Raw genomic sequence first — 25582 nt, 5'->3', positions numbered from 1 at the left:
GCGTTAGGAGACCTGGATTCTCGTTTTACTTTTGCTGTTAAGAATCTATATGACTTTGAAGAAGTCATGTGATCTTTATTTTGAATTTTTTTTCTGTAAAATGAAATCATTATTGCTGGTCTAATCTACTTCATAAAAAATTTTTGAAATATTAAATAGGATGTCTGTACAGATATTTTGTAAAATTAAAGGTTCTATATGAACATATGATGTTTTTATGGATTTCTCTGTTTGTGCAAGGAAATCAAGATCATCAAACTAAGTACTCTACCGAGGATGGTTGCCTCTTCCCAATCCTGAAAGTGGATTCAGTTTATTATCCAGTTTGGAAAGGTTTCAGAACCTTGTTTTGGATAGTTTCCTATGGAGAGAGATTTTTGATAAGAAGAAACTTCTCTCTGACAAGACAGGTTGACTATGCTGATCTGTCAAGGCATTAGAGCCTTTTCTCCCAAAATTGGTTTGGAAATGCCCTAGATGTTTTGGCTAGACGTAGGAAACCCAGAGCTGGTCATGGAGGAGACTTCACTCGGTACAGCCTCAGCACCCTCATGCCACCTCATTGAGCTGGAGCAGACAAAGCCAATTATTTACCAAAGCTTGCAGGCCCAAGATAGTCTATGAGAAGAGAAAATATGCTTCAACTATATAAGCCATCAGAAGAAAAATAGTAGATAGTGCCCCTAACCAGAGATTAGGAGATCTTGGTCAATCCAAAATCAGAACTGCGTTTCATGTAGTTCCATGCTTCTTTTAAGATTTAAGGTACTAAGCACCCAGCAAGACCCTTCTTGTCTCTGAATTCTCTTTTTAAAACTGAATAGTACCAAAGCGTGAGACATTCCAAGTCTGGCCTTAAATATAGTTTCCACCAGCTGTAAGTAAACAGGCAGAGCCATTTTCTTATGTAGCCAGTATTGGTCTTCTGATAATCTATTACTGTTGACCTATTTAACTTGAGAGCACACCCAGGCATCAGTTTTACAGAATCAAAGTTTCTTAGAGTTCGTTTTTAAGTTCCTGAAGATATCACCTTAAGTCTGGTATCACAGTTAAGTTTCTCCTTAGACAAATTAGGATGAGAATATTCTAAGTACTTCTTTAGAGCCTAACCTTCACCTTTACCCCCATTTAGTTAGTATGAATTGTTTAAGAAATACTTTCTATTTTCTCTCACATTAGAGCTGGGAATTAGATGTTACAATTGATCCTTCTGTTATTCCATTAAAAAGCTAAAGGAAAACTGTTTCTTTACTCACAACACTTCTGATACCAATGTGTTGTTCCCACACCAACCAATTCCTCAACTCTCTGACATCAACTGGGTGTCCTACAATTCAAGTCTGATGCTAACTATCCAGAGTTAGCACAGATCCTGCAGGTTAAGGGCTCAGTCCCACAAGACTGCCCCCTGTTTCAGAGGCCAATTGCAAGTAGTGGGTCCCCAGGTGAACCACACTTCTGTCAGACTTGGCTACAAATTGGGGCTTCCCATGACCCCCCTCCTATAATTTGATATAGTGGCTCACAGAACTCAGAGAAATACTTACTTACATTTACCAGTTTATATAAAGGCTATAATCAGACTACAGATGAACAGCCAGATGAAGAGATACATAGGGAAAGGTCCAAAAAGATCCTGAGCCCAGGAGTTTCTGTCCCCGTGAAGTTGGGGTGTGCCACACTTCTGGCACCTGGATGTGTTCACCAACCTAGAAGCTCTCCAAATCCCATAGTTCAGAGACTTTTATGGAGGCTTCATCATTTAGGTGTGATCAGTTGTTAATCTCTAGCCCCTGTCCCCTCTCTGGGGGATACGGGGTGGGGCTGAAAGTTCCAAGGTTCTGGTCATGGCTTGATCTTTCTGGTGACCAGTCCCCATCTTGAAACTATCCAGAAGCCCACCAAGAATCACCTCATTAGAACAAAAGATGCTCCTGTCACTCAGGAAACTCCAAGGGATTTAGGAGCTCTGTGTAAGATGCTATCACTCCCATCACTCTTGAAATTCCAAGAGTTTTAGGAGCTTTGTATCAAGAACCAAGGGCAGAGAACAAATAAATATTTCTTATTATGTCACAAAAGCAAACTCAGACTTGACTCTTTTCCTTCTCTCCATGTTACTGGAACATTTCCATTTTTAAAAACTTTTCTATTTTAAAAAATTTGGGGGGCTGGCCCGTGACCGAGAAGTTAAGTTCGCACAGCGCACTTGAGCAGCGCAGGGTTTTCCTGGTTCGGATCCTGGGCGCAGGCCTAGCACCACTCATCAGACCATGCTGAGGTGGCGTCCCACGTAGCAAAAGCAGAAGGACCTACAATTAGAATAAACAACTATGTACTGGGGGGACTTTGGGGAGAAGAAGGAAGAAGCGGTATGTATAACTTATAAAACTCATACACATTCTTGATAAAAATCAAAATAGTAAAGAGGGGCATACAAATGAAAAGTAAAAGTTCACCTCCCTTTCCTGCCCCCAACTTTCACAGTTTGATCAGTTTAGGTTAAATGTCTCTACTTTTCAAAATTCTCCACTAGCTGGTTCTTGAGAAAAAAGTTGGGAGTGGGAGGAGGTGGGGCATTCCTTGTTTTCACAAGCAGATAAAGAGGTCCTAGATTTTCTGAGAGTCACAATAAAGCAAGAGAGCCAGTTACCTGATCTAAACAAACAAGATATCCAAGTTTCTAAATCTAGGTTTCAGTTCCGGTCTTTGAGCAGGGAGACCCTTTTAGAAAAAATCTTTTTGAAAACTGGTGCCAGGATTTTTAGAACATAGTTTGCAGTTGTTAATCATTTTCACTGAAGCAGAATGAAAGAAAATGGGCTTAAGCAGTAGTGGGAAAGAATTTAGTTTGAGTAGAAACCTTGAGGATTGTTGTGACTGGAATAAATCATCATGGTCACTTTGGTGTTTCCCTATCAAATGTGTCCATAATTTTCATCTGTGTAAAATAGATTTGCTATTTTTATGTGAAGGCCAGGTGATACACTAGATAAGTGGTTCAGTGGTTCCTAGACTTTGGAATTTACAAATGTTAGGTAAAACAAAAAATAAATAAAAATAAAAATAGTGGGAGTTGTCATGGTGTTGCTAATTTTATATTTTGCTAAGTTAAGAACACTTTAAAAACAACAACTATCTAATTTTATAAAAGGAATAACGTTGATAGTAAAAAGAAACAGGTAAAATATAATCTCAGAATAAAGGATGATTTCTTTAAATTAGTGATGTTAGCCATGTGAAAACTTAACTACATTGCCTATATTTTTCTCAATATTTCTTAGACCAGTGACCATTTTGTCAGGGATCAGCACTAATTTCTGAACCAGCATTTGGAAATTATTGTATTGAGTGGGCTTTCAAAGTCCTTTCCAGGTTTAGGATGCTAAGACTTCAGGACACATGAATATTTTTCTGTTTTGAGCTTTTTCTTCTTCTACTGGAGTGGGTATGGGATGCAAATTAGAACCAGGCTTATGCATCTCTTATAACTTTATTATGTGCCTGCAGTTGTTGAGTGCCTGCCTGGTTCAGATAATGAAAAGAGTTTTGTAGGAAACCCAGAGCTGATCAGGAGGGAGAATTGGCTCAGTATAGCTGGGGCATCCTTATGCCACTTCGCTGAACTGGAACAGAAGAAATCAATCACTTACCAAGAGCTAGTGTTTTGTTCTGGAACTTACCTGAGAAGCAAAGTAAGTTTGAGAGCCATCAGAAATAATTGCAGTCTTTGAATAATAAGTTAAGATGTGGGGTTTCCAAGTACTGTTTCCAAGTACAAGTACTACTTCTTTTATGAATTCAGCTAACCAATAAACAGGTGTTACAGTGCCAGAATAACAGTTGCATCAGAAGGCTTTGTCTAGACTACAGCATCTGGCTCTGAAAGATGGTATCTGATCTGTGGTCTTCTATTCTATTAGAGGACTAGCTCTGCACTGAGTGGATTAATTTGGTTGTATATGATGGTCCCCCAGATCGGTCTTGGGATCAGGAACAAATTCCATGCTTTTCCCAAAAGGGTCTGGGAGTATTACTGTGCTAATATTTCTGTTTACCAGAGATAATTGCTGTGGAGAAACAGGAAGAGGGGAAACTGACAGTGCCAGACACTGTCCCAGTCAGCCTCTCTATTTCCTCTTGGCTATTCTAGTGTTTATTTTGACACAGGTTGAAGTGTCAGCAGTCATCTTTTCTTAGTGAACGAACTCAGTTTCATTTCCTGAAAAAATGTGCTAGTCAGGTACTTTAGAGATACCAGTTTGAATTGCAAATGACGTGAAGTTTGTTGCTTGGAGTTAAATCATACAGTTTGGAGTCAAAGAGACCTAGGTTCATATCCCAGCTCTGGCACCTATTAGCTATAATATTTTAACGCAAGTTAACTTCTCTAAGTCTTAATTTCCCCATGTAAAATAGGAATAATGATAGGATTCTTAGGGTTGTTGTGAAGATTAAATTAGATAAATGGAATGTGCTTGCTCTTACTGTAAACTGTTGTTCTTATTATCATTGTTTTTGGAGGTAAAATCCTCCAAGGAGGTAGGATCTTTGCCTACCTCCTTAAGAACAGAATTTACTTGCAGGCCTTTCATGTCCTCCACATACTTATTGATCCATTACTTTCTAAATCTGCCTGGCAATAGAAAGCAAGATCTATTAAAAAATATTCTCTCATCTAGGATTAGATTTCACGATCTTTGCTTGTTAATATCTCTCACTACTTCTCTGACCTCTTGGACTTAGCCTGCCTAAATCCAAGGCCTAAATTTTACAGTGGCTGGGAGTTTATATAACATTATTATTACAATTTTTGGAGTCTTCTAATGTTTTAAATATAATAGGAGTTCAAATAAACTTTTGCTAGTTGATAGCTGATCTCCCTGGACTTAATCTTATGTTTAGAGGCACTGGGCCCTTCTATATGGGTAGATATCCGATCCTAACCCCCTAAGCTAGAGCTTTTACCTCTTTTAGCCATAATGTACTAACCAACATTTGATTAATGCCGTGATCTGTGACAGAACAGATTTGTGTCATGACCAATCCCCTTTGTTAGAAGTACTCTTAACGACAACAACAAAAATCTCTTGTACCCTAGGTCCATGTAACAGAAGTAGCTTTACCTGTCATCCTAAGTGTTTGGGGACATCTAGAGTCTTCTTTAGAGTGAAACTCTCTCATCCTGTTTTCTTTCTCTCAGCAAAGGGGTTCTGTCTACATAGAAGCAGGAATGAAGTTGTTCACAAAATCTCCTCTGAGAGTGCTTTTATACTTGATTATACTCTGTTTCTATTTTCTATAATAAGCTTGAGCTGTCGTCTTTTCAATACAATTTTACAAAAAAGTAGAAAACCACACGTTTGAGATAGTTTTCTGTATGTTCATCTTCTAAAGGAGTGAAATAAATAAGCTGTTGAGGTCTTATTTAGTTTCAGGATTCAATTTTTTAAAAAAGGTCTGGTTCAGGGCCGGCCCAGTGGCACAGTGGTTAAGTTCGCACGTTCTGCTTCTCGCTGGCCCAGAGTTCGCCAGTTCAGATCCCAGGTGTGGACGTGGCACTGCTTGGCAAGCCATGCTGTGGTAGGTGTCCCACGTATACAATAGAGGAAGATGGGCACGGAGGAAGATGGGCACGGATGTTAGCTCAGGGCCAGTCTTCCTCAGCAAAAAGAGGAGGATTATCAGCAGATGTTAGCTCAGGGCTAATCTTCCTCAAAAAAAAAAAAAAGGCCTGGTTGAAAACCAGAACGGTGGAGTTACCTTGTTGGATCTGCTTTAGACTGGTGTAAGGGAGATTTTCGGCAAATAACTACTTACGTTAGTTTTTCATTAACTTAATAATAGAAGCAAAATAGTTTCTGCCACTTCACAGACCTTAAATAAGTCACTTTAAAAACTAATTCACTTATAGTTTTGGTTTTCTTGTCACAAAAATAGGGTGAAATGTCAGCATATATGTAAAAGTACTTTTAAGTTATAAAGGATTATATAAATATAAAATTGAGTAGAAGGTTCTTGTTTGGCTCCTCTATTATAGATTATTCTTTATACATGGTAGCCATTCAATAAGTATTTGCCTCACTGGGATTTTAGGAGAATAAAGATGATGGATTTGATGAATCTTGAGATTCTCCAAAGAATACAAAGTAGTTAAAATGATAAATTTATACTTAATCACTTCTGTTTGATATGAAGAATGTTAACATTAATCATAATGGTCAGGGTTGTTAACAGTATCTCTCAGGCTTTAACAAATTTTTAAATCTGAAAACTACGAGAAACGTCAAATTTAGAATGTTTAATCTTTGTGTGTCTCCTGTGAGAGTGGAGGCATCTATCAGATGTAATGACATCCTAGTTCCCTCTACTGGACTTAAATGAAATTACCTATTGCTTCTTAAAACCTCTTTCCTTAGCATAGAATGGTCAGTCTCTTTAAGTGGCGACAAGAGGAGACAGGAAGACAAAGGAATCAGGTAACATTTCAAATTTTACTGCCAAGTTTGGAGAACTATGTAATTTAGAGGACATTACAAGTGAACGTCCTTTTATTGCGCTTCTCAGGTATTGTATTTTTTTGCAAATTGAAGGTATATGGCAGCCCTGCATCAAACAAGTCTTTAGGCACCATTTTCCCCCCATTGCATTTGAAGCCTGAAGATGTGACCGAATTGCTGCAATTTCATGATAAAACTTGAATGGATGAGGAGTTGCTTCCTATGGATGAGCAAAGAAAGTCGTTACTTGAGATGGAATCTACTCCTGGTGAAGATGCTATGAAGATTGTTGAAGTGACAACAAAAGATTTAGAATACTACATAAATTTAGTTGCTAAAGCAGCAGGAGGGTTTGAGAGAATTGACTGCAATTTTGAAAGAAGTTCTACTGTGAGTAAAATGCTATCAAACAGCATCGCATGCTACAGAGAAATTGTTGGTGAAAGGAAGAGTCACTCAATGAGGCAAACTTCATTGGTTGCTACATTGTAGGAGGTTTTTTTGTTTTGGTTTTTTGGGGTTTTTTTTTGAGGAAGATTACCCCTGAGCTAACTGCTGCCAGTCCTCCTCTTTTTGCTGAGGAAGACTGGCCCTGAGCTAACATCCATGCCCATCTTCCTCCACTTTATATGTGGGACGCCTGCCACAGCATGGCTTTTGCCGAGCAGTGCCACGTCCGCACCTGGAATCCGAACCGGCGAACCCCGGGCCGCCGAGAAGCAGAACGTGCAAACTTAACCGCTGCGCCACCAGGCCAGCCCCGTAGGAGTTTTTTATATATTCTAAATAATAGACCTGTATCATGTCGACGAAAATAATCCATATCCAATCTATAAATGAAAATTTGGGTGAGTTTATTCTGAGCTTAAATCTGAGGATTATAACCCGGGAGAGTCTTTCCACAAAGGAACAGAGCACTCCAAAGAAGTGGGGCTATAAGGGTGGTTATATACCCTCAAAGAGGATGTTTCACATAGGATTGAAATGTCCCTTTTACAATAGTCGGGAGACTGCTGTGTCGGCACAGCGATTGATGGAAATAGCAGGTAGGTCTTCTGTCTCTGTGAACACAGCAGGGTGGCAGTCTGTTGTCTCCAGCTGGGTGGTCACAGGTGAGCTGGGAGGTGAGTGCAGCAATCAGTTCCTAGCCTAAGGAAAAATGCTAATGTCGGGGGGAAGTTGCATCTTTATCTCAAGGGCCTTTGTTCTGGCCAAAGGAAATGTCTAAGCAGATATGCAATGCGTGCTCAATAGCCAGTCAGGCCCTTTTGGAGGAAAAAAAAGAAGTCAGGCCGAATTAGGTTTATACCAAATGGCTTCCTCATATACTCCAATATATCCTCTTGCTTGCCATTTTTATTTGTCAATCAGATACATGATTTGCAAATATTTTCTCCCATTCGTTAGATTGTCTTTGCACTTTCTTGATAATGTCTTTTGATGCACAAAAGTTTTTAAAAATAATTCATTGAGGTGCAATTCACATATAAAATTAACCATTTTAAAGTGAAGAGTTCAGTGGCATTTAGTACATTCACAATGTTGTGCAACCACCGTATCCATCTAGTTCCAAAACATTTCTATCATTCCAAAGTAAAACCCCTTACTCATTAAGCAGTTTCTCCCCATCTTGCCTACCCTCAACTCCTGGAAACCACCAATCTGAATTCAGTCTCTATGGCTATATCTATTCTGGATACTTTGTAATAAAAGAATCATTCAAAATATGAGCTTTTGTGCCTGGCCTTGTTCATTTAGCATAACGTTTTGAAGGGTCATCCACCTTGTAGCATGTATCAGTACTTCCTTCCTTTTTATGGCTGAATAATATTCCATTGTATGTATATATTACATTTTGTTTATCCATTCGTCTGTTTGTGGACATTTTAGCTGTTTCCACCTTTTGGCTGTTGTGCACAGTGCTTTTATGAACATGCATGTACATATAATTGTTTGAGTACTTGTTTTCAGTTATTTTTTAAAAATTATTTTATTGAGGTCGTATTGGTTTATAACATTGTGTAAATTTCAGGTGTACATTATTATATATCATTTTATGAATAGACTGCATCTTGCTCACCCCTAATAGTCTAGTTTTTATCTGTCACCATACATATGTGCCCCTTTACCCATTTCACCCTCCCCTCTACCCCATTCCTCTCTGTTAACCACTGATCTGTTCTTATCTATGTGTTTGTTTATCTTCCACGTATGAGTGAAATCATACACTGTTTGTCTTTCTCTCTCTGGCTTATTTCGCTTAACAGCATACCCTCAACTTCCATCCATGTTGTCACAAGTGGCACAATTTTGTCTTTTTATGGCTGAGTAGTATTCCATTGTGTATATATACCACATATTCTTTATCCGTTCATCAGTTGATGGGCACTTGGGTTGCTTCCATATCTTGGCTATTGTGAACAATGCTGCAATGAACATAGGAGTAGCATAAATCTCTTTCTATTGTTGATTTCAAATTCTTTAGATAAATACTCAGTAGTGGAATAGCTGGATCATATGGTATTTCTACTTTTAATTTTTTTGAGAAATCTCCATACTGTTTTCCATAGTGGCTGCACCAGTTTATATTCCCACCAGCAGTGTATAAGGGTTCCCTTTTCTCCCCATCCTCTCAAACATTTGTTATTTTTTGTCTTGTTAATTATAGCTATTCTGATGGGTATAAGGTGATATCTCATTGTAATTTTGATTTTCACTTCCCTAATAATTAGGGGTGTCGAACATCTTTTCATGTGTCCATTGGCCATCTGTATATCTTCTTTGGAAAAATACCTGTCATATCCTCTGTCCATTTTTTGATCAGGTTGTTCATTTTGTTATTGTTGTATGAGTTCTTTATATAGTTTGGAAATTTACCCTTGTCAGATATATGATTTGCAAATATTTTCTCCCAGGTGGTGGGTTGTCTTTTCATTTCATTCACGGTTTTCTTTGCCTTGCAGAAGCTGTTCAGTCTGATGTAGTTCCATTTGTTTATTTTTTTTCTTTTGTTTCACTTGCCTAAGTAGACAGTATTCGAAAAGGTACTGCAAAGACCAATGTCAGAGTGTGTACTGCCTATATTTTCTTCTAGGATTTTTATGGTTTCAGGTCTTACATTCAAGTCTTTAATCCATTTTGAGTTATTTTTGTGTATGATGAAAAATAATGGTCTACTTTCATTCCTTTGCATGTGGCTGTCCAATTTTCCAAACACCATTTATTGAAGAGACTTTCCTTTCTCCATTGTGTGTTCTTAGCTCCTTTGTCAAAGGTTAGCTATTGATAGGTGTGTGGTTTTATCTCTGGGCTTTCAATTCTGTTCTGTTGACCTATGTGTCTGTTTTTCTGCCAGTACCATGCTGTTTTGAGTACTGTAGCTTCATAGTATATTTTGAAGTCAAGGATTGTGATGCCTTCAACTTTGTGGTTTTTTCTCGGGATTGCTTCAGGTGTTCAGAGTCTTTTGTTGTTCCATATCACTTTTAGGATTCTTTGTTCTATTTCCATGAAGAATGTCATCGGGTTTCTGATAGGGATTGCATTGAATCTGTAGACTACTCTAGGTAATATGAACATTTTAATTACGTTTATTCTTCCATGAGCATGGAATATCTTTCCATTTCTTTATATTGTCTTCGATTTCTTTCAATAATGTCTTATAGTTTTCAGTGTGTAGGTCTTTCACCTACTTGATTAAATTTATTCCTAGATATTTTATTCTTTTTGTTGCTATTGTAAATGGGATTTTATTTGTGACTTCTCTAAATGTGTAGAAATGCAACTTATTTTTGTCTGTTGATTTTGCAACTTTGCTTTAGTTGTTGATTATTTCTAATAGTTTTCTGGTGGATACATTAGGGTTTTCTATAGATAGAATCATTTCATCTGCAAACAGTGAGAGTTTCACTTCTTTCTTTACAATTTGGATTTCTTTTATTTCTTTTTCTTGCCTAATTGCTCTAGCCAAAACCTCCAGTACTATGTTTAGTAAGAGTGGTGATTGTGGGTACCCTTATCTTGTTCCTGAGGGATGGCTTTCAGTTTTTCACCATTAAGTGTGATCTTGGCTGTGGGTTTGTCATATATGGCCTTTATTCTGTTGAGGCACTTTCCTTCTATACCCATTTTTTTTGAGAGTTTTTATTATAAATGGATGTTGGATCTTGTCAAATCCTTTCTCTGCATCTATTGAGATAATCGTGTGATTTTTATTCCTTGTTTTGTTAATGTGGTGATTCACATTGATTGATTTGCAGATATTGAACCATCCATGCATCTTTGGAATAAATCCCACTTGACTGTGGTATATGATCCTTTTAATGTATTATTGTATTCAATTTGTTAATATTTTGTTGAGGATTTTGGCATCTTTGTTCATCAGTGATACTGGCCTGTAATTTTCCTTTTTTGTGTTGTCCTTGTCTGGTTTTGGTATCAGGATAATGTTGGACTCATAGGATGAGTTAGGAAGCATCCCATCTTCTTCAATTTTTTGGAATAGTTTAAGAAGGATAGGTATTAAATCTTCTGTAAATGTTTCATAGAGTTTTCCAGAGAAGCCATCTGGTTCTGTACATTTGTTTTTCGGGAGATTTTGATTACTGTTTCAGTCTCTCTCTTAACTTGTGATTGGTCTATTCAGATTCCCTATTTCTTCTTGATTCAGTTTTGGGAGATTGTGTGATTTTAAGAATTTATCCATTTCTTCTAGGTTATCCAATTTGTTGGCATGTAGTTTTTCATGGTATTCTCTTATAATACTTTGTATTTCTGTGGTATCTGTTGTAATTTCTCCTCTTTCATTTTCAATTTTACTTATTTGAGTCTTCCCTCTTTTTTTCTTGGTGAGTCTAGCTAAGAGTTTGTAAATTTTTTAATCTCCTCAAAGAACCAGCTCTTAGTTTCATTGATCCTTTCTATTGTTTTTTTTTCTTAGTCTCTATTTCACTTATTTCTGCTCTAATTTTTATTATTTCTCCCCTTCTGCTGACTTTGGGTTTTGATTGTTCTTTTTCTAGCTCTTTTAGGTGTAGTTTTCTTGTTTATTGAGGTAGGCCTGTATTGCTATAAATTTTCCTTTTAGTACCACTTTTACTGCATCCCATAAGAGTCAGTTTGTTGTGTTTTCATTTTCATTTGTCTCCAGGTATTTTTTGATTTCTCCTTTGATTTTGTCATTAACCTAATTGTTGTTCAGTAGCATGTTGTTTAGTCTCCACATATTTGTGATTTTCCTACCTTTTTTCTTGTAGTTGATTTCTAGTTTCATAGCATTGTGGTGAGAAAAGATGCTTGATATGATATCAATCTTCTTAAATTTATTGAGGCTTGCCTTGTTTCCAAACACATAGTCTATCTTTGAGAATGTTCCATGTACACTTGAGAAGAATGTGTGTTCTGCTGGTTTTGGATACAATGTTCTGTATATATCTATTAAGTCCATCTGGTCTACTGTTTCATTTAAGGCCATTGTTTCTTTGTTGACTTTCTGTCTGGATGATGTATCCATTGATGTAATTGGGGTGTTGAGGTCCCCTACTATTATTATGTTGCTGTCAGTTTCTCCCTTTAGGTCTGTTAATAGTTGCTTTATATACTTTGGTATTCCTGTTAGGTGTATATATATTCATAAGTGTTATGTCCTCTTGGTGGAATATCCCTTTTATCATTATATGCTGCCCCTCTTTGTCTCTCCTTATCTTTTTTATCTTGAAGTCTGCTTTGTCTGATATAAGTATGGCAACACTTGGTTTCTTTGCTTGCCATTTGCTTATCATCTTCCATCCCCTCACTTCAACCAAATGGCAAGCAAAAGAAAGCAAGTGTTTTTTCTCTGTGGGTATTTTAAAGATGTTTCTCATGTTTTCTGGTTTGCAGTGTTTCTGATAAGAAGTCTGCTGTCATTCTTATCTTTGTTCCTGTGTATGTAATGTGTCTTTTTACTCTGGATGCTTTTGGTGTTTTCTGTTTATCACTGATTTTAAGTAATTTGATTATGATGTACCTTGGTGTGTTTTCTTCATGTTTCTTATGCTTGGTTTTATTAAGCTTTTTGGGTATGATGGGTTTATATTTTCATCAAATTTGGAAAAATTTTGGTTATTATTTCTTCCAATGTATTTTTGTTTCTCCCTGCCTCTCTAATCCTTCTGGAATTCCAATTCCGTGCATTAGCTTGCTTGATATTGTTACACAGCTCACTGAGGGTTTGTTCATTTTTTAAATAGTTTCTATTTCTGTGCCTTCAGTTTTACTAATCTTTTCTTTTGTGGTTTCTAATTTGCCATGTTTTTAATTTCGTATATTATATTTTTCATTTCTAGAAGTTCAATTTGGGTCTTTTTTATGTCTTATGCTTTCCTCTACCTTCTTGGTCATATGGAGTATATTTGTAATCATTCCTTTAACATTTCTATCTACTAATTTTTATAATCTCTGTCATTACTGAGTTCATTTTTATTGATTAATTTTTCTCTTTTTTGTGGGTTGTATTTTCCTGCTTCTTTGGATGACATAATATTTTATTAGATTCCAAACATTGTAGATTTTACATTACTGAGTATTAGATTTTTTTAAAAAATATATTCCTTTAAGTTTGAGAGTTTTGTCTTAGATATAGTTAACTCTGAATCTATTTGATCCTTTCAAGGCTTGCTTATTTTTTGAAGCTTACTTTTAAGCTTTGGTTTGGGCAATCTTCCATGTATAGATTGGACTCATTAGTGAGGCAATATTACTCTTATAATTCTATCTTTTTATTCTACAGTACTGCCATTCCCGCCTAGGTATTAGGAAGTCTTTCCACTCTGGCTGATGGGAACACAAACTTTTATTCTGAAGATTCCTTTGGAGATTGTTCCACCCACTCCTTTCTGGTGGTTCTTTCCCTGATCTTCATGGTTTTCTCTCCAACATGCATAGATTAATACTTAATCAAAGACTTGAGAGTACCTCTGCAAATCTCCAGAGCACTATATCTCTGTGTGACTACCTCTTCTCTGATAATCTGCTTCACAAATTTTAGCTGCCTTGGCCTCCCCAAACTCTGAACTCTGTTTCTGCAACTCACCAGGACAGCCTGTCTCTGTTTGGATTCCACCTCACTGCACTCACTTTTTCCAGCCAGTGAGCTGGGGCACTTGATGGGGTCAACTTGTTTGTTTGTTTTCTTTCAGGGATTGCATTCTGCACTGATTGTTATCCAGTGTTTGAAAACTGGGTGTTTTTATATATTTTGTCCAATTTTTAGTTTTTAAGGCTGAAAGGCACATTCTATTCCTATCTCATCAAAGATGGAAGCATAAATTTCTTCCCTTGGATTTTGTCCTGCTAGTTCCTTGCTATCTTGTCAGTTCTTTGATGCTTTTAAGGGTTTAAAAAATACTTTATCCAGCATGTTTAGTTCTTTTGAATAAGAAGTTTGGTTCAAATAGCTTGGGCTGTAATTATTAGAAGTGGAAATCCTTCTGATCTTTTCAATTAAAAAAATAGAAAAAGATTCTATGATATCTTCATAAAAGTGCGACAGTTGGTTGAGAGGAGGTGGATAATGCTGTGGTTCCTCTGAATAGTCAAAAGGATAAAATAAGGAAGCTGGGACATAGTTTAGGTAAGCCTGGGTAGAATTCCCAGGCTTGATCTGGTTTTTCATGGTATGGATACTACATGGTAAGTTACTAGCAACTGAGAGGTAGGATTCCTATAGTAGAAAATAATGGAATAAATTGAAGGAAGTTAGAGTGGGACAGTTACGATGGGTTGTTTTAATTTTCACCTAGATATTCTACATTTCCTCATTTCTCTACACTGTCAATTACATCTGGTATTTATACAAAGAGCTGAGGATGAAACACAAGCAGCATGGACAGAGCACATTTCCACCGGTAAGTTTTATTTAGAGCTAATAGTTAAGAACAGTGTGCTAAAAGAAACCCATATATCCTTGAAAAACACTCTAAGCACTCATGGCTGGCTAGGTGAATTCATAGAGGTTAATAAAGAAAAAGAAAAACCATGTTCTCATAGAGTTTCCATTGTGTTAAAATAATTTCCTCTTCTCTCTTGCCACCAAAAAAAGTGCATCTGATTATAGGAAACATTATTTACAGTACTCCCATTCTTGCCTGGTTCCATTCAGTATGGGAAATCTTTCTTGGCTCCATGCCAATCCATCACTGTTGCTAGAGTAAAGAAAATATCTTGGAGAAGAGTCAAGGAAAGTAGTCAGTCTGCTAATACAGGATTTGGGCTACAGATATTGGAAATGGAGAGTTTTTGTTCTTCTCTGCTATATTTCTCCAGTATGTGTGGGTAACCGATATTTGTTTGCAGAAGGGCAGACGAATTACTGTATGATTATCAGAAAACAAGACAAAACCAGGGAGCAGTTGTCTTACTTTCTTTGGTTTACAAAAAGTTTTGGGCACTGCCTAGCATTACAATTATAAAAGAGAGAAGAACACTAAGTCAGTACATCTGGATTCTTTTCTGTGAATGCATATTTTACATATTACATAATTCACCTATTTCAAGTGTACACTTCAATGGTTTTTAAATAAACTATCCAAATTGTACAGTTATCATCATAAATCAGTTTCAGAATGTTTTCTTCACCCTACTAGAATTCTTCATGCCTTTTACTGTTAATTCCCTTCCCATCTCCTGCACTAGGCAGCCACTAATCTACTTTCTGTCTCCACAGATTTTCCTTTTTTTGAACATTTCATATAGATGGAATCATACAATGTATAGTCTCTTGTGTCTGGTTTATTTCACTTAGCAGAATGCTTTAGAAGTTTATCCATTATAGCATGTATAAGTAATTCATTCCTTTTTATTGCTGAATAGTATTCTGTTGTTTAGTACTTTATACTAGGACTAGTTTCTTATTTCTGATTCCTTCAGTATATCACTATATCACTGAGCGATCTTGGCAGAGGACATTTTTATGATGTTAGAAATTTTCATTTCTTTAAATGTCTTTATATGTTTTAGTCGTCTTATAGACATCCAGTCTTCTTATTTCTGCAGTATTCATTTTGTTGTGGTTTTTTGAAGGGGAATTTTTATTTAAGGGCACCATGGAACAAATTAATCTGGAAAGCCTGCCAACATACCTTTCCCTACAGCCTACAGATCAGTTCTAGAACAAATGAAAGTGGTATACTGTCACACACATGATGAAACTCAATAAATATTTGTTGAGTGAATAAATGATACTATAGCATTGTGAAAAGAGCATTTGAAGGTGAATCAAGAGATCTGTCTTCTAGACCCAGTTCTTTAATTAATTTATTAATTTATTTATTTTAAAGATTGACACCTGAGTTAACATCTGGTTGCCAGTTTTCTTCCTTTTTTTTCCTTCTTCTCCCCAAAGCTCCCAAGTACATAGTTGTATATTCTAGTTGTAGGTCCTTCTGGTTGTGCTTTGTGGAACGCCTCCTCAGCATGGCTTGACAAGCAGTGCCATGTCCGCGCCAGGATCCAAACTGGCAAAACCCTGGGCTGCCATAGTGGAGCACACGAACTTAACCACTCAGCCATGGGGCCAGCCTCTAGACCCAGTTCTGTCATTTATCTCCTGTGTGACCTTGGCACATCATCTCCCTTTCTTGGGCCTTAATTTTTCATCATAAAATGAAGTGTTGGTCTGTGTGATCTTTAACGTCCCTTCCAGCTCTAAAATGCTATGATACTCTTGAATCCTCATCTGACTGACTTCTTAAGAAAATATTCTTCTTGCTTTTTTTCTAGCCTTGTTCTAGATACATACTGTTGGAGAAGGGGAGGGGCATAGAATGCTTTTAAAGCTTTTCTGTCGCCTTTTTTTTAAAAAAAAAGATTTTATTTTTCCTTTTTCTTCCCAAAGCCCCCTAGTACATAGTTGTGTATCTTTAGTTGTGGGTCCTTCTAGTTGTGGCATGTGGGACACTGCCCCAGCATGGCCTGATGAGCGGTGCCATGTCCGCGCCTAGGATTTGAACCGGTGAAACCCCAGGCCGCCGAAGTAGAGTGTGCGAGCTTAACCATTCAGCCATGGGGCTGGCACCTTTTCTCTCCTTTTTTTTCCTTTTTTGCTTTAAGGAGAAAGGGCAGTGGGGAGATCGTTAAAAAATTAACGTGAAGAGACCTCTTAAACAGCATCCTGAACAAGATATTACACTCTATACAAGCAGTGTTCAATAGAACTTTTTGCAATCATCAAAATATTTTATGTACTGTCCAGTTCAGTAACCACTAACCGTATGTGGCTGTTGAGTATTTGAAATGTGGCTGGCATGATCGAGGAACTGAATTTTTAGGGTTTTTTTTTAAAGATTTTATTTTTTTCCTTTTTCTCCCCAAAGGCCCCCCCGGTACATAGTTGTATATTCTTAGTTGTGGGTCCTTCTAGTTGTGGCATGTGGGACGCCGCCTCAGCGTGGCTTGGTGAGTGGTACCATGTCCGCGCCCAGGATTCAAACCATGGAAACACTGGCCGCCTGCACTGGAATGTGCGAACTTAACCACTCGGCCATGGGGCTGGCCCTGAATCTTTAATTTTATTTAATCTTGATTTTAATTTAAAAACAGGTAGCAGTGGCCACTGTATTGTAAGCACAGGACTATATTTTGGTGCCTTTTTCTCTTGTTTACCTCTGGGGACTCAAAACTTATAATTATTCTTCTATATTTTAAACTTGTATAGTTTCTCAACTCGCTACAATTTAGTAACGACTCATGGCTATATATCCTTTTACATATTTGTCTGCATATTTCTATAATCCTAGGGCTGGAACATACTACAAAGAGACAATTAGTTCATTTTCCTCCTTTCAGGCAAATGTCTAAAAAGTTCAACAGCCTTATGGGGATAGTATTTCAAGTTTTTGTTCATTCATTCATTCATTCATTTACAAGCTAAGAATTTGGAATTTGGGAGAAGTTATTCGGCCACAGAGTCATTTCCTAAAGAAGTTACCATGATGAGACCAGAAGCCAAGGGACAACATGGGGGAATATTTTTCCGTGACTTGGGCTCCTGGCAGGAGAACAAATTAATCTTTGAAGGAAAAGAGAGTTAATATAAGATTAACTCTCCTATATGTATTCTACTGCTTTCTATGCATACAAATGTACATACTATACTTTATAACTCATGCTACACTAGTTCCAAGAAGAAAAACTGGCCCCAAATTTTAACTCACTGCCTATTATTTTGTCATTATAGCTTTATACCAGGAGCCTTGAAGTTTTGGGGGGGGGGGGGGGGGGTTCCTTTTTCTTTTTTTCTTTTTGAGTTCTCTCTCTCTCTTTTTTTTTTAGATTTTTTAAAGTTTTTTTCCTTTTTCTCCCCAAAGCCCCCTGGTACACAGTTGTATATTCTTCCTTGTGGGTCCTTCTAGTTGTGGCATGTAGAACGTTGCCTCAGCATGGCTTCATGAGCAGTGCCATGTCCGCTCCCAGGATTCGAACCAACGAAACCCTGGGCCACCTGCAGCAGAGTGCGCGAACCTAACCACTCGGCAACGGGGCCAGCCCCTCTGTTTTTTTCTTTTTGAGGAAGATTAGCCCTGAGCTAACTACTGCCAATCCTCCTCTTTTTGCTGAGGAAGACTGGCCCTGAGCTAACATCCATGCCCATCTTCCTCTACTTTATACGTGGGACACCAACCACAGCATGGCTTTTGCCAACCGGTGCCATGTCCGCACCCGGGATCCGAACCGGCGAACCCCAGGCCACCGAGAAGCAGAACGTGCGAACTTAACCGCTGCGCCACCGGGCTGGCCCCTTGAGTTCTCTTTTAGATATGCTAGCAAGACTTCTGCCCTAAACTATTATCAGTAAGCTTTTTGTCAGAGATTAATTGACAGCCAGGTAAGAACAAGAATTAAACACAGGATAGCCACCTGATGGATAGAGGATACAATAAAAAGAGAAGAAGGCACGGGAGTGGGAGAGGTTACCAAAGACTAATTTATACTGATTTTTCTTTTTACCTAAAGTCGACACTGACTATCCTACTTGAAATCATTTGCTGTTCTTGACCCAAAGTTCTTAGGTAAAATCAATTACCCACCTCTGATTATTGATTAATTGCTCACTTAATGCATATTGATCCCTAACGTTACCATTCTAGAAGATAAGATAACTACCTTAAAACGGAAAAAGGCTTCTATTCGATTATCTTTTCAAGGCGTTCTGTTCAAAATCTTTCACCCTAAGTTCCCGGGAGGGACCATCCTTCTGTAAGTTGTTTTACAGAGTCTAACACAACTGTGGACTTTTGAAATATTCTTTCTTCTAAAGTCCAATAGGTCTTATATCTAAAGGTCTTATATCCAAATAGATCCTGCCCTATTATACTAACCCTGGCTTATTATGCTTTCTGCTAGTCATTTTCTACATAACTTTCACTCCACCCATAAGGTCTGAAAAGTCCACAACTCCCTGGATCTAAAAGAGAAGAATATTGAACTGTTATTAGAAGATGGAGGATTACTGTGTGGTTTCATATTTGTCTTCTTAAGAGAATGTATTCTGGTATCCAAATCTTATATTAAGCTACTTCCTGCAGGCTCTCTCTGTGGCTATTGTTGTTGTTGTACTTTTTAGAAGATAGTCATACAGATAAAATTCTCTTATCTCCAATCCTAAGGAAATAATTATTTCATTGAATTTTATAGCAAATATTGCTTGACTGAAGCAGGCTAGCTCTTGGGAATTTTTGTTCTATTAAGTGTTTAAGTGATGACCTGGTATTTATTATAACGTGGTTGGCAATATTCTAAGACATTACTCACACTTATTCTTTTCATAGGTTATAGATTATACTTGTCAGGTTGGCCAAATAGCCATCATTTTGTCAAGGTAAGATTTTTGCTTTCCTTCCTAGCAAGGTATAGATTCTCATTACTCTGGGGTCCAGATGGGAACAAATAGGAAGACAATGCCATTTATTTCCATTGAATCTGTCACTCCTAGGTCTTCATGGAGCCTTACTGAGTAGGAAGCAACATATATGTGATCATTTTCCCAGGTAGAATAGGCAAGCAGTTTGAAATTGCAGATTTTGGTTTTAGCCACAATTTTGCCATCAACTCTATGTGACGTGCAACAAATATTTCCCTTTAAGTCTTTAGACTTCAAATTCCTTTTCATATATCATAAAGAGTTCTAATAGATGGCTTTCAAGATCTCATCCATCTTTATAACATTGAATGAGACTCTTACAATTATTAAGCCCAGAAAGGGTCTGGATCTCACCTAAAGTGGTGGTCATATCAGAATTGGTTTTAAACTTTGTAACTTTTACTCCTGGATCTTTTCCTCTTACAAGGAGCTGGATATATTTAGCTGGATAAATAATTGATTATTTAAAAGTATGCTTTAAAATTATGGGAGAAAAACTCCCAGGAAGGGGCTGATGCGAATGAAATTGTTCCTGGTCACCATGAAAGTTGAAACAGACTAAGCACAGAGTTCGTTCGTAGATTTTTTCCTTTCACTTTGACACACTTGGATTTTTATCTGATTGCACAACTCCCAGAGATTCCCTATGAAACTGTGTTAGGGCTTATTAACTGAGGTATAAAATGCATTTCCCACTTCACTTTCCCAGGAACTGAAAAAGAAGGAATACTTAAAGTTTTTGAAGTATTTTTCTTGAAGAAATTAAATGTGTATGTATTTATGGAGAGTGGTGGGGTGATAGAGTTGGGAGATGAACAGGAGAATATTTTGCAAAGGGGAAAGGGCATGAAAAAGTCTGAATACTAGGATGATAAGTTTTTTTCCTCCCAGCCTGATACCTCTACTGTTGATGATACCTGTATTCTGTCTGGGCAATGCCAGTGAATGTTTCCACAACTTCAGCCAGAGCCACAGGTAAGGAGCAAATCTGTCATTTTCATGGTAGACTACGTGTATTCTTTGCTATAAACAGAGATGGGAGAAGACTTTGTACATACATTCTGGCCAAGATGCTTGTATTCTAAATGGGCTGTGGAACAACATATAGTCAAGGCTAAAAGTGCAGAAGTAGCAATATAAGACAAACTGACTAGAAGATAATGAGTCTATGAGAAGGAACAAGGTGTTAGGGGCAAGGGTTAGCAAAATGATAAGTAAAATTGCATTCTCATTAACTTTTGTAGCCCCAAATGGGTATCTCTCTAGTCTTAAATCTGTAGCAGTTACTCCTGTCCATTGATTTTTTTCCTAGATGTATCCTGATGTACTCACCACCATCAGCCATGGCTGAACTCTTGCCTTCTGCCGACGCATCAGTCTGTAGCACACTTTATTTTTATGGGCTCACCATTTTCCTAGCCAGCTTTCTACTCAGCCTCCTCACCATTGTGGTATGGTGCCACCCTACCTGCCTTTATGGAAAAAGGGGGAATTGGGAGGGATGGGGCAGTATTCCCAGGGCCTGGGAAAGGTGGGGTGGAGAGGCACTTCCTATAGTCCCTAGAACTAAGAAAGTGGCTAGGAGATATTGACAATTGAATTATTATCTCAGTCTTTTGGACTTCCCAAGATCAAATGATGAGTGGGGAAAAGAGCATGTATTCATTATGTGAGAATTATGCTCACTCTAGAACTAATGTATGTTCCTGTGGATTCTCATGGAGGACCAGACCAAAAAACTAGTATGTGTCAAATATATCCTTTATACAGGTTGACACTCTGGAACATAGGACATATGCTTTGATTTAATTTTCCAAATAATGAAAGAGTTTTCTTTTCTCAATTCTTTATTGGCTATAAATTTGCATTTATGCTATGATTAACTGGAGTTCAGGTGCTAAGTGTCTCAGGCAGTTATTAAATACTCATTTGACATCATCAGAATGATGTACGATTAAAATAATCAGCCATGGGTATGTTATTTATACATAACTGCCCAGTAAAAATCAGTAAACTTGCAAATATACCTTTTTATTTGCCATATCTACTTTTCAGTATTATTTTCTCCTCTCCTTATCTGCCAGTTCAAGGATTACAAATTATGTGCCTGCAGACCAAATTTATCCCACAAGTATGTTTTATTTTGCTGGCACAGCGAGCACATGTGAACCAAATATAATTGTGGAGAATTTCCTTTGAGAATTCAAAAACAAGTTATGGAAATAGCTTAGCCCAAATCAGCAGCTTTGTAGAATGCACAGTGACTAGTTTATATTAAAATGGCTTTGATAGTTTACATTTAGAACTGATTGACAAGAGAGACAGGTCTCCCAAAGCCTGGCACCCTGGGGATCCCCTGTTTGCTTCTTCAGAATAACCCAGGCTTCAGTGGGCATTCAGAATTAGCATTCTGATTGTTTTTTAATCAACAGCTGGTAAACTGATTTTACTAGACATAAATATTCTCAGGTAAGTTCAGGCTTCCTTTTGATTCCTATGTCTGTGGGGAAAGAAAACTACATGGCTCAACTTAGTTGAGTAATTGGGTTATTAACTTAGAGAGTGGATCTGGATTATTAAGGAAAAGTTTCAGATTTGTTACCAAGATTATTACCTAATTTACTCCCTACAAAAAGCACATTGGACTTCTGACCTGATTTATATTTCTTTTGTTAGCTAAATCTTATTCAGATAGCCCCCAAATGGAGGCAAAAACAATCTGTTTTCCAGCTAAAGACAAAAAGAGACTTCCTAAACCTCTTTTTGCTTAGAGTTCAGAATTTAAGCTTAGCCACTAAAGTGTTCTAAGTAAAGTATTTATTTTAAGGATATTTAAAGTGCTAAAGCATTTATTTTAAGGGTATTAAGCATAGAACACTTTCTAACACAATCTCTAATAAAGTGTTTTGAAAGAGGGTCAGGTTAGATCTTAGTTTTAACTTTCCATGCATATTGTGATTAACCTCAGGAAAAAAAAGGCTGAGGGTTGATGTAAGGTTTGTGTATTGAACATGGTAACTGTAAGTTTGGCTAATATCTATCCATTTCCTTAGCCAAGCAAGAGTTCACTCTGAAGATAATTTTCTCTCAGAAAAACCTTGGTGTCAGATGGTAATGACAGGACAGTGGTCTTTCCTGCTGTCAGATCCCAAGAGAATGATCCTTCTTAAATGGTAGGAGAATAGACCTGGGAAGTTTTACTGAGCCTTAAGTAAACTACTCACTGTTCTCCCCATGTCAGGTCTTACTCATCCAAGCCCAGACACTGTATAAGAAGTTTGTGAAATCGACTGGCTTTCTGGGGAGTGAACAGTGGGCAGTGATTCACATCATGGAGCAGCGAGTGCGCTTCTACCCAGTGGCCTTCTTTTGCTGCTGGGGCCCGGGTGGGTATCTTAATGGAAAGAGCTGGGCAATGAAGAGGCAACTACTGGGTTCTGATCAAGCAAAGTGGTCTCACCAAGAAAGATGACTGCAGACACCTGTCCAACTTGTAAAATTTCCATTAGTCCCACCTCTATTTCAAGTTCTTCCCAACCCAACCTCCTTAACTTTCTTTTTCTTATGTTTTAGAAATTAAGATAATTAGACATGAGCTGCAACCTGATATGCAAGGAAATGTCCTGACAGAACTCAGAGATATTAACACCTGCCCTTCCTACTACATAAAGTTGTAGTGAGGATCAGATTGGATAATATTTGTGAAAGAGCTTGGTAAATCCTAAAATGTTAAGAAGTATAACTTATCTTCCTGTGGTATGTCTTGCCACCATTGCTACACTAATAAATCTGCAAAGTTTAATCAATGAGGAGTAGAGGTTGGAGACCCAAGGCTCAGTGGTTTATATAACTGATTAATCTCACTGCTAGTCTTCATTATGCTTATAGTTTGTATTCTCACAATGCTTAGGCACGTATACTAAAGAAGTTTATGCTCAAGCAGCCAGGGCTGGCAACAAGATTTATACTTTGTGTTTTCACAGCTGTCATTCTGATGATCGTAAAGCTGACTAAACCACAGGACACCAAGCTTCACATGGCCCTCTATGTTCTCCAGGTAACGCCTTCAACATCCAGCATCTCTATTCTCACAGCCTCATATCCTATTCTCTTACACTGTCGTTACTCAGTAAGCACACATTTTTCCCTCAGAGTATTTATTTCTACATTGCAAAGGAGAAATGTATTATTTATATTCAGTTATGAAGAAGTTAAATTTTCCTCACAGATGAAGTAGATACTTTAGTGAAAGTGCTGCCATGCATTCCAGAGCATGTATGTCTCTGGTCAATTTCATTTTATTGATGTGTTTTTAAGGGATGGGTAACGAAAAACAAGATCTACCAGATAATGTTCTTATGAAACACTGATAGTGACGTGACTCTCTCCCAACCAGAGTGAATTGAGTGGGATAAATTTTCTATTCTAGGTGAATGGGGAGGGAGGCATAGAGAAACGGAATGATTCTCTTTTCCTTGTTTACCAGATTTAAGAAAGCTTTTTGGACTATCTGACTGTGTGATAGGGCAGTTTTCCCAAGCCTCACCTGGGAAATGGGGAAATAATGAAGGGCATTGAAGCCACTTCCTTGTCCTTATGTATACACTAACAAATATGACCACGTCTCAGTCATCCATGACAAGGTACAATATGAAGAGTGAGTTCAGGAAGAACTAGAAAAATATAAAAAACTGATGCCAGATCTTGAGGTTTGAGATAGAGGAAATATGACAATGCTTTATAAATAAGGGGAATGGGGACTATTCCTTAGATCTCTGAAAACCTGAAGGATGGGCTCCATCACCCCTTCATCTCCTCCAGGCTCTAACAGCATCATCCCAGGGTCTGCTCAACTGTGGAGTATATGGCTGGACACAGTACAACTTCTACTACCTAAAGCAAGAGGCTCGGCGTGATGCGGACACCCAGACACCATTATTGTGCTCGCAGAAGAGATTCTATAGCAGGGGCCTACATCCATTGGAATCTACCCTTGCTTTTGCCACCAGCACCTCCACCATTCTTTGAAACTATAATACTGGATCATCCAAGGACTGGAGTTATTCTACACTAATGGACGGGGAAGAGTGTTGTGGAAGAGCATCTTAAGTCTTTTCTAACCATGCTTTAAACTCTGGAAGTGAAAGGGGATATAGTGCCTTGGTTAGTAGCTATTCTAGGTGAATTGTGTAGGACCTCTCCATTATTCATAGATTGACTAGTGATTCTTAAAGTCTTTATTCAGGGAAATGAAGCCACTTTCCATCTAAGAGATAGACTCGTATTACCTTAATGAATATTATATTTGTCTAAGTCTCTTCTAGAAAAAATAAATTCCAGATTATTATTTATACGTGCCGTTACCAGACTCTCTACTCCATGGCTGTGGGGGACGTAGGGTGGCACGCAACAGCGTACTCAGATCTTACCATTGCTATTTCTCTCTCTCTGAGGTTGGACAAAGAAAGTCTTGGATTTCTGTTCTTTGAAGTTTTGGGAATTCATAAGAAGCAAGGACAATCACTGTCAAAAAAGTGGCAGTGGGATGCTCAGACACACCACATCCTAGTCTCTAGTATGTTCAGTGCTGTTCTAGATCTTGACAATAGGGACCATCCTGCTCTAGAAAATTAAGGCCAATCTTTTGAAGTTACAGGGGATTATAAAATTTAAAAGAAATCAGAACTAAAAGAACTCTAGAAATCAAAAACTCTCAACTCTCATTTACAAGCAGAATCCAAGGTAGGTTCCATAGTGCCTAGACATAGAATTAAGTTGAAGCACATGAACTTGCCATTTTTGTGGGTGGAAACGGTCTAATCTCAATTTTACATGGTTCAACTTAACAGTAAATGCTAAATATATGCTTATAGAATAAATGAATGAATAAGTGAATAAATGACTGATAAGTAGAATTTGAACCTTTTGGGAAAGAAAAGATTCTCAGACTGCAGAGCTTCATTTATAAGTAGTAATATCTAATCTGTTTCTTCCTCTTCAATTACATAACAAGGGATGTTTGGTCTCTCTGGTTAAGTTATGAACAAGGTCAGTGTGAGGCAAGGGCATCAGGTACTGTGATGCTGAAACAAAGGGGAAAGCCAAATGGACCAAGTGACTGGAATGATAATCAACTAAAGCATCTGGAACTAATAATCAGATGCTTCTCACCTAATAAATT

General features: G+C 37.7%; 1 protein-coding gene across 2 annotated transcripts in view; it reads left to right on the top strand.

The window, feature by feature from the left end:
• Positions 1-25298, top strand: part of TMEM116 (transmembrane protein 116) — a 71178-nt gene extending 45880 nt beyond the window's left edge. The window contains exons 5-11 of one of the 2 annotated variants that reach the window (XM_046640372.1): positions 14285-14389; positions 19310-19359; positions 20293-20376; positions 20714-20852; positions 22643-22787; positions 23385-23458; positions 24223-25298. In XM_046640372.1, coding sequence (XP_046496328.1) covers positions 14285-14389; positions 19310-19359; positions 20293-20376; positions 20714-20852; positions 22643-22787; positions 23385-23458; positions 24223-24429 — 804 coding nt within the window. In that variant the 3' untranslated portion in view covers positions 24430-25298. The remainder of the gene's footprint in view (positions 1-14284; positions 14390-19309; positions 19360-20292; positions 20377-20713; positions 20853-22642; positions 22788-23384; positions 23459-24222) is intronic. The other variant, XM_046640373.1, reaches the window with a different exon arrangement.
• The last annotated feature ends 284 nt before the right edge of the window (positions 25299-25582 follow it).

Source organism: Equus quagga, chromosome 15 (genome assembly GCF_021613505.1).
Source record: "Equus quagga isolate Etosha38 chromosome 15, UCLA_HA_Equagga_1.0, whole genome shotgun sequence".
NCBI classification, from domain to species: Eukaryota; Metazoa; Chordata; class Mammalia; order Perissodactyla; family Equidae; genus Equus; species Equus quagga.
This window is presented reverse-complemented; position numbering and strand designations above follow the sequence as displayed.